The sequence below is a fragment of the Camellia sinensis genome, chromosome 1 (assembly GCF_055761805.1).
Source record: "Camellia sinensis isolate YWXY chromosome 1, ASM5576180v1, whole genome shotgun sequence".
NCBI lineage: Eukaryota > Viridiplantae > Streptophyta > Magnoliopsida > Ericales > Theaceae > Camellia > Camellia sinensis.
Window position 1 is genome coordinate 21,247,879 of NC_138961.1, and position 13,416 is coordinate 21,261,294.

The 13,416-nt window shown below is 31.1% G+C and overlaps 1 protein-coding gene across 2 annotated transcripts; it reads left to right on the forward strand.

Moving 5' to 3' along the window:
- The first annotated feature begins 4,276 nt into the window (after nucleotides 1-4,276).
- Nucleotides 4,277-13,095, forward strand: LOC114287017 (amino acid transporter AVT1C). Of its 2 annotated transcripts, none has more exons than XM_028230270.2 (13): nucleotides 4,277-4,604; nucleotides 5,192-5,420; nucleotides 6,315-6,628; nucleotides 7,590-7,804; nucleotides 8,081-8,104; nucleotides 9,074-9,254; nucleotides 9,392-9,611; nucleotides 9,919-10,054; nucleotides 11,444-11,463; nucleotides 11,897-12,042; nucleotides 12,156-12,199; nucleotides 12,327-12,389; nucleotides 12,805-13,095. In XM_028230270.2, the coding sequence occupies exons 2-13, from the start codon at nucleotides 5,245-5,247 to the stop codon at nucleotides 12,898-12,900; spliced, it is 1,635 nt and encodes a 544-aa protein (XP_028086071.1). In that variant the 5' UTR covers nucleotides 4,277-4,604; nucleotides 5,192-5,244; the 3' UTR covers nucleotides 12,901-13,095. The 2 variants fall into 2 exon arrangements, with proteins under 2 accessions (XP_028086071.1, XP_028086072.1); XM_028230271.2 differs by having other exon boundaries at nucleotides 5,207-5,420.
- The last annotated feature ends 321 nt before the right edge of the window (nucleotides 13,096-13,416 follow it).

Sequence of the window (13,416 nt, forward strand, 5' to 3'; positions counted from 1 at the left end):
TCAATCAAAAATAGCTACAGTATAAGTTTGTGAATGAGTGGTAGGCCATGGCCATGTAGGACTGAAAAAGACCAAATTGTTTATAGTTTGCAAGTTGCAATAGTATAATCTCAAACTTGGGCTATTACTACACGACCCATCCAATCACACTTTCACTCCATGCAATACCCACCATTATTTAATTTATTTAGACCAATTTGATATTCTCAACTTAAATAACTTATTGATTGCACCTTTTCAAAGGAGCAGCGGCTTAAAAAGCAGCGGCTTATTTAAGATTCGTTTGAAAAGTAAGTTCACTTTTTAATTTTTTTTTGATTTTTTAATTATTTAAACTTAAGGTTAAAAAGTTTCATTTGAAATTTTTTTTTAATTTTTTTAATTTTTTGTAAAAGAAATAATGTAATAATTATGGATTTGAAGTAATGTTTTGTTTTATTGAGTTAAAAAATTTATTTTGTCTTTTTGTAACTAAAATAACCCTAAGCCCACCCAACCCACTTTTCCCAAACGAAGCTTTAAAATCTATTTTTTTACAATGTATTTTTATATAATTTTTTTTTTACTTTTTAAAATACAAAATTATTATACCTTGTTTTAGTGTGCAACCAGCAAGGTCATGATAGTATTTAAAAAGAAAAAAAAAATTGAGTCATGACATTATAAAAATTGTAATTAAATTATAACATTGTCAAAATAATATATCAAATTTAATATGAAATTTGACAATTTAGTAAAATAACATTTGGCCATGGTCAAAAAACACTCTCTATTTCTCATGATGGAATACATAAATAATATTTTTATTTAATATTTTGCATGAAACATAAAAATAAATACTTATATACTAGATAAAATGATAAATTATATTGGTAGTCCCCATATTTTAACTATTGTGTCATTGTAGTCCTTATAATTTTAATTTGCTCAATTTTGACCATGAATTTATAATTTTGTCGCAATTTGGTCCAATTATTATAATTGCTAGCGCTTTTTTATTTATTGAAAATACGCACATGAGTAGCATCTATTATATTTTTGTAGACAAGATTATAAACTTGTTTAACTCAGTAAGTTAATCCCAATCAACTCAATAACTGTTTTTCTTTAAAAAATCTTAATCGGCATTATCAATTGGACCAAATTGATACAAAATCTAAATTAAGAGACGAAATCAAACTAATTGAAATTATAGAGACCAAATTAATATAAGAGACAAATGCAGGGACTATCCATATAATTTACTCTAAAAAATTATAAAATTCTAATAGTTTAACACAATACCCTAATCATTTGGCTTGGTTATAAGTCAATTAATACAATAAAAAATTTTAGAACCAATTACATTAATAGTTTTTGTAATTTGGTACTTATGTTATTTTGATCCATGATTTTTTTAATTGTAATATATTTGGTTATAAATTTTGAATCGTGTTCAAAATAAGCACAATCAAATATTTACTTTGCAGATGGTCCATTTCAAAGGTAAAATTGTCATACAATTTATTTTGTGTTGGTTTAACTTGTATGTTGTTTGAAATGTAATGTTATTTTTTTTAATGAATAATATTCACCTTGCTTGTTTCCACTTTTCAAAAAACACTTTTCAAAAAATTTTACTTTCTTATTTTCCATTTTTTTTGTTTTTATTGATTTTTTTTAATATTTTAAGCAATTTTTTTTACTTTTTAGACAGACCTAACATAAATACACCTAAAAAGTAAAAAAAAAAAACTTTTTAAAATTCACTAAATATCAAAAATACAAAAAAAAAATATTCAGTACATTTTTTGTATTTTTATGTATTTATTAATTTTTTAAAATATTTTTTCACAAATTTTTTACTTTTTAGATACATCTAAGTAAGATGCATTTAAAAAAGTAAAAAAAAATGTTTAAAATTTAAAAAATATTCACTAAAAACAAAAAAATACGAAAACCAAAAAAGTCAATTTTCAAAAAACTTAATCCAAAAAACTCAAACCAAACAAACTGATTAGAACTTTTTAATTATAAAGTTTTGCTTGCTTTGGTTTTTAGAAATTTTCTCTAAGAAATTGAAAATTAAATTACTGAAAAAATTTAAAATACATTATTTTTATATAATTTCATTTTTTGAGAGGGTATAAATAATTTTTTTAAAAATATTTTTTTATATTTATTTTCGTTAAATTAGTTTCTATTTTAAAAAAAAAATCAAACATGACAATAATTTTGATATCATTATTAAATTAATTAATTAGATCAAAAAATCTAAAACTAAAAATATTTCATATAATAAACATATCGGTTACACATTAAAAGACTAATAACCCTCTATTGCATGATAACCATCCAAAAATATCTGTTAATAACAAATACAACTATTTATTATAGAATAATCATCCAAAAACATCAATAAAAACAACCATCCATTACATGATTATCATCTAAACACATACTAAAAATTAATTTAGTAGAAAAATAAAAACATAAAAATGTTAAAGATTTATTATTTTTATATAATTTTATCTTTGTAGGGTAAAAATAATTTTTAAAAATTTTTTAAAAAAATTTAATTATTATTTTTATCAAACTAATTTATCAAATTGACGACTTTATTCTTGAAATAGAGCAACAATGTTTTTAATTGTCCTTATTTAAAATGAGATTCAAAATTTAGAATTAAATATATCACAATTGAAAGATCATAAACTAAAGTGATACAAATTTCAAATTAAAAGGACGATTAGTATAATTTACTCAAAAATTTATTTTATTCAAAATTATTTTAAAATAAATAAATAAATGACAACACCTACATTATTATCGGGGCTGCACACTGTATAGGGCAACTGTTATGCCAGTATGTGTGATTGAGGGATAAACTTTCGTCCATATTTCATCCTGTCATATTTGTTTACGCTCTCCTCCTAAATTGGCCTTGCAATAAATATTATTCATACAAGAAAATAATTTTATCAGATAACTATAAATATAAAAATAAATTATATTTTATTTTATAAATAGATGCTTTGAGTTTATAATCATATTTGTCATTTATTTTATTAAACAATTCCAGCATGTTTGGGGTGCGTCAATTAGGAGTGAACAACGGATATTCTGATCCGGCCACATCGACCGAACTGAATTGCTCCGCCACATTTTGGACGGATGTGTGATGATGAACGGACGGTTGTAGATTGATTTTTTCTAATCCGCCTAGTTTTGGATGGATGTCGGATTTGAGATTTCTTTGATTTTTTCTATATTTTTGTATAGAAAATATAAAGCTTAATTTTGTCATTTAAAAAAAAAATCAAATTAAATAGTTTTTAAATAAAAAAAAGTAATGAAATAGTTTTGATAATATATTTTTTATATACATATTTATTATTGATATTTGACAATTTACTTAATAATATTTTGATTATGTCAAGTTGGATTGTTATAAATAAATAAAAAATGTTGACAAGTTGTTGCATTATGTTCAAAATTTGTAAAAATTTAAACTGCCAAACTAATTCGCAACCATGCTCCAATTTGCCAATCTACATTCGTCAATTCGTCGGATTGATGCGGATTGATTTTTTTCAATCCGTCAAATCGGCGGACGAATGACAGATTGAAGGCTTTTCAACTACAGCCGAACAGCAAACACCCTAGCGTCAATGTGTCTTCATAATTTTTATATAGATAACATTTATTACAGGACCTATAAGATAGGTTTAAATTGGAATTCACAAAAGAAATAAGAATAGATATAGATAGATGAAAATAGAAAGAGGAACACATCTGATAATTTATGGAGTAATGATTCATCCCCCTTTTTTTCCCACCCCCTTTGACCCCCTCTCTCTCTCATTGGTTACCTTTTCTTTTTCTTTTTCTTTTTTTCCTTACTCCTCCAATCACCCCCTGCCACGTGGCAAAGGGGGGGTGAGGGGGTGACCCCCAAAAGGGGGTCCCAAGCATTATTCTTCTTAAAAATAATTACTGATTGATGAAATTTTTTTATATTTTAATTATTACAATTCATAAATTTGACCACTGATCTGAAAAACAAAATATTAAAATTAATTTTTGGCATTAGCACTTCAACGGCTGCGAAATAGAAGAAAAAAATTATTACATAGATTCGTTGTATATTAGACGTGATATATTTTTATAATTTTATTAGTTATATAAGTAATTCTTAAATGTGTGTAAAAATTTATAAATTTATAATTTATGTATATTTGTAAAAATTTATAGTAAATTATGTATATTTATAATAACTCATACGAATATATATGATATGTACACACCCAAACACTTCCCGGTTCGGTATGTTCTTCCGTAATCGTCAACTGAACCTTCTGGTAAAAATTAGAGAAAGAAATTTCAAGTGAGAAGAGCTTCACATTTCTTGACAGAGTCTCTGTATATATAAAGCAGCAAAAGCTGTGAACCAAGCTAGACAAAAAAAAAACCTCTCTCTCTCTCTCTGCCAAGAGTTGGTTGGTTGGTTCAACTTCTAGAGAGAGAAAACCATCAATACTCTGTGTGTGTGTGTGTGTGTGTGTGTGTGAGTGAGTGAAAGGTCTAGACCTTTTGGGACCTTTTGCGCTAATTTTTCTTTTGAGGTTGGTCACTGTTCATGGTTTAAATTGAAGCTTTTATTTGAAATAATATTCATGTCAATATGTGTATACTCGCTCAACTCTCTATTGTTATGATGTCAAGATTTTCTCGATTTTTGTCTTTTCTGAATTAGTTAAAATTTTCTGATTACGATTCGTATTTCCTTTCTATAATTTGGTGAATTCCACTACTAATTCATTGCTTAGTTGATAACAGTGCATTTCATTACTTAGTTGATAATTTGATTCAATCATCTACCTAATTCCATGCATGTGATACAAATTTGTGTTTTCATGTGGTTATTAATGTATGTAAATTTGCTTTCTCTCTCTGTTTGTTTCTTTGATGGTTTACTTACATGATTATGAAAGGTTATTCCTTTCAAAAAAATGCTTCTAAAAGTAAGGCAGTAGCAAACAGACTTAATCAACTATAAAAAGGATATATATATATATATATATATATGCTTCCCTTAATTTTGTCCTTAATTGTTGACTGAGAAAGATTTAAATCTTTGATCTGCTATGTAGAAAGAATTTTTTGATTTAATATGTTTTTAGTAGTACTATTTATTTTTTTTTGATTTAAGGCTTGGGATACCCAGAAGGAGAGAAGGGTTTTGAGGAGAGAGATTTTGGGAAAATGAGTTCGGCTTCAGAACAGAGTTTTTACATTGAGAGCGAAGAGGAAGATGAGGAGAAGGAATTTAACAAGGCGGAAGATGATGGAAACAATTCGGAATCTTCGAATCATTCGAATGAAAATCGGCAGCAGAGCAAACCCAATTCTCTCAATACAACATGGCCTCAAAGTTACAGGTCTCTCTCTCCCCCTCTATGTTCTGTTTTCCTCTGTTTTGCTCTGCTCTGTTTATGTATAACTTACTTGGTGATGAAGATCTTTGTTGTCTATTCTGTGTATTTAAAAAAAAAAAATTAAAATGTGATCTGAAAGCTTTGTTTCTTCTGAAAAACATGAATGGTGAAATGTTTTAATTTATAATTTGTCCCAGACTCATCAGTTGTAGTTGTTGTAGTAGTAGTAGTAGTAAAGCAAGAAGAGGCTAGATTCTTTCTTCTTCGTGGTAGATAAGAGCTGATTCGTAACCATTGAGAGCTAAATTATAAATTAATTCATTGTGAATACCAGAAAATAAATTGTCTTCAACAGCACATTCTTCCTCTTGATGTTTTTTCTCTTCATTTTGTCTGCTAAGCCTTCATATTCATATTTTCTTCATTCACCAAAATACTTTCATTCCATAATATTCATATTTTCTTCAACCACCAAAATACCTTCATCCCATGCTTGTAGTATCACTAACATGGTTGCATCTAAAAATATTCAAATGGGATATATTGCATCTGTGGTAGAGTTTAAGGAGTGAAAACACCAATTCAGCAAATACTCTCCGGATGGCCATCAGCTCAGGAAAGTTCTACAACATTAGTGCTAAATTCTAATTGTTCTCATTCTAATAATTGTAGATCAATCATTTTCACGGGATATTTCTTAATTTGCAAATTATGTGCCCACAAACAAAAATTATAGTAGTTGAATATAGTTCCAAAATGTTTTAATTCTTCCACATGTGCATTATGTGTTCCACTTGATGAAATCATCAAATATTAGTTGTTTTTTTTCTCCATATGATGCATTGCTTCTATATCTAGTTCCAAACACTTATATTTTTCTCAAAACTAAAATTTCAGGCAATCAATTGATCTGTATAGTAGTGTATCATCCCCGAGTCTTACATTTCTTGGCACTCCCACGTTATCAAGATTAAGCAGTTCACTTCTTTCCTCGTCATTGACGAGGAGACACACTCCTGAGATATTACCTTCTGTGGCTAAACCTCTTTTGCCAACAGTAGATAATGAGCAACAACCGCAACAAAGACGTAGTTCCCATTCTCTGCTTCCTCCTATTCCGTCGAGGAAGGCTTCCACAAAGAAATTCGCCAAGGTATCACATGAAGTTCCAGTTCCTCGCCAGAGTTCATTTGGCCAAGCTGTGTTAAACGGTATGTTACATGAGCTCACTTTCATTACCTATATCTACTGGATTATATGTCGTTAGGATCATATAAGAAAGGTTCTACATAAGTCATCTGATAGACAGTCCTGCAATATTAATGTCTAGATACTGTGCATGGATATTAATCATTTGACTGCAAATAGTTGTAGCTAGTTAGATTTGAGCATTCTCGTAATTATTAAAGTATGAGGTTTGCATATCTGTTAGCTTTTTTTTTTTTGGTAATGAAAAGTAACAGATTTTTAACAAAGAAAAGAAAAACAACAAATGGAGAGACTATATAATCTCATACACTGTGCCCACCATGTCCGCTACAAGTAGTGGCCTGATTGCATCGGGTGGGTCTTCCATCACAAACAAGTCATCATCCTGCTCCACTCCTATCTTAGCTAGGGTGTCTATAGATCTGTTAGCCACTTGCTTATCAGATGAGCATTCTTGTAAAAAAAAAAAAAAATTATGACTTTTTTTTTAATGAAAGATTGGTTTCTGGCTTCAAAAGTCTCGTCAACATAATGGAGGAATTTAATTTACAGCACCCAAGTTTGCTCCTTAATTGTATCTTCCAAAGATTAGAGAGCAATACTATCATAATATAGAAAATAGCTAAGTGCATTGTGTCAACATTTTTAGATTATTAGATTATTTGTCTTCCCAGTGTGGAGTCCTGTTGCCATTCCTTAACGGATGATAGCAAGCTACCAAAGCTATTGCAAGCTCTTTGATCAAATTGAACCAATGCTTGTGATTTAATGGGTAGCATTTTGTCCTGGAAGTTACTTTAAGCGGCATTAGGTGGTTTATTATATGTCAATTTTCATTTGAGTTGTCACAATTACAAAATTTTGGTAATTTCAATACATCAACCCTTAGACTTTGATTCATAAGTTAAAAACATATCCAGGTTCCAGTAAGATAAATTGTTATCCTATTTTGGTTTCTTGCAGGCATGAATGTTCTATGTGGGGTGGGAATCCTTTCTACTCCTTATGCTGTCAAAGAAGGTGGATGGGTTGGCCTCTCGATATTGTTTATTTTTGCAGTCCTTTCTTTCTACACTGGGATTCTCTTGCGAGAGTGCTTGGACAGCCAACCTGGTCTTGAGACTTACCCAGACATTGGCCAGGCTGCGTTTGGTAACATGGGACGTTTTGCAATATCAGTAAGTCTTGTTGGTTTCTAAAAATGTTTTACTTCTCCTAACTTTTTTGCTTTTTCCTATAGATATTAATAAAATTGCTAAGGAAAATGCCTTTTAGACCAAAATATCAGTTTCATTAGTTAGGTCTCTATAATTAACACATACACACACAAAACTGATATTTAAAACCACCTTGTGAATTTTTTTAAAAAATATTGAATTAAATAAAGCACAAGTTTATAATATGCATGTTTGGTTGTTGACCTTGTAATTTCTTTTGTTTTTTTGTGGATGCAGATAATTTTATATGCAGAATTATATGTAAGTACAGCTGGTTCTTCTGTGTTTTTGTAGTTTCTTTTATTCATATCATTGGACCTATACTACTACTAGAGCAATTTGACATTGATCAGCTAAAGTTGTATGACATAAAGGAAAAAAATTCTGAATGTGGGTTGATAGGGGGACCATCCATGCCTTGATAGGTCTTACAATTTGGAAGGTAATGCCTATTGGTAATTGTGTCTGTGACCAGTGACTCATCTGTCTAATAGTAAAGTGATTAAAGGTCCAAGTTTCGGTGGTTTGCTGTTTCGGGGCCTATATTTTTCACTATAGTTCTCATTTGTTTGAGATATCTATGTAATGAGAAATGCCTCATGAAACAAGAATTCCACCATATCAGCCATCCATTGGCCCCATAGGGGCAAAAAATTGGCAGAAAACTGGCCTTATAATAGTGGGGCGGGGCACCGTTGAGGTAAAATCCCTACTCTTGTCAATGTGGCAAGAATCTGTTGGACCCGCCAATTACAGAATCCACTTGATCAATCAATTGCTACTAACATATTACAAAATCAGTATCTGTTGGATCCAACCGCCAATAATTAGTAAAAAAAATCACATTGATCAGCTATCGATAGCCACTTGATCAGATCATATTTTTATCAATGGTAAATATGATTTTAAAAATAAATTGTTGACAAAAATATATTCTGATCAAGGCGCTATCGATATCCGATTAACGTGATCATTATAGGGATGAAACTACACATTGAATGGTTCGGTTCATCAAAATTGGACCTATGGTGGGGAATACTGTGGACTGGAGACAATCTGTATGCTTCTATATAACAGGACCACCAGGTTTTAGGATAAAAATTTCCATACAGGGATATACAAGGTCCTATATAAGTATACACCTTGCCAAATGCTGACAGTTCCTACTTGTTGAGGTATCATATATGTTTCTGTAGTGTACTGATTTGACATCGAAGGTCTCCTCTGCAGGCTTGTACCGTTGAACATATTATTTTGGAAAGTGATAACTTATCAGCACTATTTCCAAATGCACATTTAAATTTGGGAGCATATGAATTGAATTCTCACCATTTGTTCGCATTGTTGACCACCCTCGCTGTTCTTCCTACGGTTTGGCTGCGAGACCTCAGTGTCCTTAGTTACATCTCTGGTAATTACAGTGATTTAGCTTGTAGATTTTGTAACTCCTTTTTAAATTCTGGGGTTTTTTAGTTGCACCCTCAATCTTGGGGGTCATATCTCTATGCATCATGAGGAATTTTTAGTTTGTGCCTCGTTTGTTTCCAGCTGGTGGAGTTGTTGCCTCAATATTGGTAGTCATTTGCTTGTTCTGGGCTGGCTTGGTGGATAAAGTTGACTTTCAGAGCAAAGGGACAACGCTGAACCTCACAACCCTTCCTGTTGCTATTGGTCTCTATGGTTTCTGCTACTCAGGACATGCTGTCTTTCCAAATATCTATACATCAATGGCGAAACCAAGCCAATATCCTGCGGTCCTCTTGACTAGGTAAACCAATAATGCCAGGTCATCTAAACTCGCAGTCAAAACTATAACCCAAAACTGCATTTCATTGGTCAGTGGGCCTTGCCTTGGTATTACACATGGTTTGGACTTTTGTTAACCAATGCCCTTAGGCCACTGGTTAATTAAGAAGCATTTGTAGCTTTGAAATGCTACCAACCACAGGGGAAACAATGACTGTTGAATATAGTATCCAAAGACTGCAATATTCCGAACAAGAGTGTCTCAGTTGTTATAATTCCTTTATATCTTTCTTCTTTTAATTGATTTTATGAAATCTTTCTGAATGCAGTTTTGTTATCTGTACTTTCATGTATGCTGGAGTTGGTGTGATGGGATACATGATGTTTGGAGAATTAACAGAGTCTCAATTCACTCTTAACATGCCCCAAGATTTGCTTGCCTCCAAAATTGCTGTCTGGACTACGGTAGGCTGGTCTAAGTTTTGGTGTTTTGTTTTCTCAAGTTTGTATATTTACAACTAGAAGACCTATTGAAACTGCTCTTGGAGATCATGGGTGAGAGTGGGTAGAGAGAGTAGTGAGCAACTGATTTTTCATTGGTTGATTTACTTTTTAGTCCTCACAGTAACTGGTAGGCAATATTGTATTACAGAAAATCTAGTATTGCTGTGGTTGTTTTGGAAATCAAAATTGCATGACAAAACTTCTAACTCAGTGAGTTGTGTGCTAATCCAATAGATGGTCTTCAGTCCGTTACTACTTTATTCCCACAAGCAAAGCCTGCCAAATGGGCGTTGCACCCTCTTTAACATCATAAACATCTTCAAAGATCTGGGCAGTGACATGTGTACTATGCCGCTATTATACTCATAGCCTATGAAGTATGGGTACTCCGAAAATGTTGTTGTAGTCGTACTGATAAATGTTGTTGTACTTATACCGATAGGGCTGCATGCATACTGGGTACTCGAAATACATACCGGATACTTTTTATATATTCTTTGGCAATTAGTACTCCATGGGTACATCGGGAGTACACTAAGCTATGAGACATTAGTGGGGATACATTTAATTTATTAGAGAGTTCTTATTTACTTGAAATTACAAATCCTTTACTTGATATGCCAGAGATGAAAGATATATTATTCAATGATGAAATTGATGGAAGTTTTAAATTTTTAAATTTTGCTTAGCTTGCTTTTGGAATGAAATTTTATTTTGTAATTTCTCGTATTTGATGGCATTAAAATAGCTTACAGACTTTGCTTTGGTATTGGTATTATTGAATTATAATTTCTCTTTTAGTTTTGTAATTTTTCCTTTTAGTTTTGGTATTGAACTTTGATTTGTAGATTGGATCTCAAACTATAAATTATAAAAAATAAAAATTTATTAATGTATCCCAACCGTATTTGTATCCGTATCCTATTTTTTTTAGGTTTTGTCGTATCGGCATACCCATATCGCACCCGTACCAGTATCCGTACCCGCACCCGTGCTTCATAGCTCATACTATTCCTTTACCTACAAATTAAACATATCTGCATATATAAACATATTTAATTAAGATATAAATTAACCAATTTATATATAATATTTCGTTCATGTTCAATTGCCATTTGCAATCCAGGTCTAAGCTAAATTTGTTGTTTCAAGTTCAAGAAAGTATCTAGGGAAGAAAGTCCCATTTAACCTGTAGATCTAGGCAGCCTAGTTGGGCTCTAAATCTTTTTCTCTTGTTCACTTCAAAGTATCATTCGGCTAGGTTTTCTCCAGGTTTATGAATGCAGTGTTTTTGGACATTAATATGCAAATTGTGATGGTAACTTCTATCTTCTGTTTGTTCTTTTGCAGGTAGTTAATCCATTTACCAAATATCCTTTTCTAATTGAAAATCCCAAATTGTTTTTGAGGAGGAAGTTTAATTTGCTTTTAGTATAGTGATCTTCAGAACTTAAAATTAAAATTATTTTCCATGATTTAGGTTGATATATGTAGGATAGAAAGGAATAACAAGTTAATGGGGGAAACTGCTATGAAAAAAATATTAATAAGAGACGGTAAATTTTGAAGGACATGTAATTATAGCAGCTATATTCCTTCTGGTCCTAATATTATGCCCCTGATTATGAAGCCAAGGCCCTACATATGCCCTCTCATTAGCAAGGAAAGCCATATATTTTCTTTTCTTTGTTTCTTTTGTGGGTTTCATAAGCTGCAGGAACGAAGTTATGGAGTTAATTTTCATAGTCTTCTATATGCTTCAATATTCACGAATGTTCCCTTGTTTTCTTTAATTACAAGCACGTATGCATTAACCATGACTCCAGTAGCATTGTGTCTGGAGGAATTGATACCATCAAGCCATCTCAAATCTTACATGTATTGTATCCTCATCAGAACAGCACTGGTGATTTCTACCCTGGTTGTGGCTCTCTCTGTCCCATTCTTCGGTGAGTTCTAGTATTGAGTGGTAAAAAGACAGATATATCTGGTCCCGTACGATTTATTCATCTTTTAGTATGTTTAAATGATTGCATTAGCATCTCTCTTTCTTGTTTGACAGGTCTGGTTATGGCATTGATTGGATCTTTACTTACAATGCTAGTGGTAAGTTTTTGTGCGCTTTCTTTACTGATTAGTTTCTCCTATTGCTTTTACCTTTTTCCAACTAATCAAATTCAGAAATTTTTGGGTTGGTGCAGTCGCATTTTACTGACTAAGTTTTCTATTACAGACCTTGATACTTCCTTGTGCCTGTTTTCTACGCATCCTGAGGGGGAAAGTAACTCTGCTTCAGGTACACCCATGACATACCCTTCATTTCATCTATGTATAATGAACATTGTGTTCTAACAATATCAGATATTAGAACCAATGGTGTGTTAAACATAACAGATATGCATGCAATCTCCTTGTGATAGCTTTGCACAGTGCTATTAGGGAAAGACAACTTCATTATTTATAAACTCAATAGAACCCCTCCCATGCTAAGTAGACTAAACAAGTATTGAGTATTGGAATTATCTGACAGACTATAAGATTCAAACATAGGATCTATTGTATGTTCTTATTATGACCATTAACTCATTTAGAAGTCCTATAGGTTTGCCACCTTAACCATGATTAATAGAAAATAATTTGCTTGTATTTTTTCTTTGCTGCTTTTCTTGCACATTTTCTCATGATGTGTTTTTTTCATGTAATCTTGGCAGGGATTGCTTTGTATATTGATTATTGTTGTTGGTGCTGTATCGGCAGTCGTTGGAACCTATTCAGCTCTCTCTCAAATTATTGAGAATTTGAGCTGATTTTTTTTATTTTTATAGTTTAATGTTTCAACAGTTAAGAGACTTTTTCTAGCCAATCCCATTTTATGGGACTTAAGTCTTGGTTTGGTTTGGTTTGGTTTAAGAGACTTTTTCTTTTCATGTTTTTTCCCTCGATGAATGGTTATGTTGACTAGATGTTGAATTTTTTATTTATGCTTCTTAATGTTCCCCTCCCCCGGCTGATGATCTATATCTATCTACGATGAATGGTTTGTTGTTTCTCTGGTTTAAATCCAACCTCAGAAGTTCCTATTCATAGGTCTACAATTTAGTTTTCAGAATTTATTTGTTAAATTTTTTTTTGTCATTGAATTTTTTTTAAAAAAAAATTCACTAAATACCAAAAATATATTTTAAAAATGTAAAAATTCAGTATATTTTTTATATTTTTGTGTATTTATTAATTTTTAAAAATATTTTTCACAAATAATTTATTATTTAGATACATTTATGTAAGGTACATATAAAAAAGTAAAAATTTCTTAAAATTTAAAA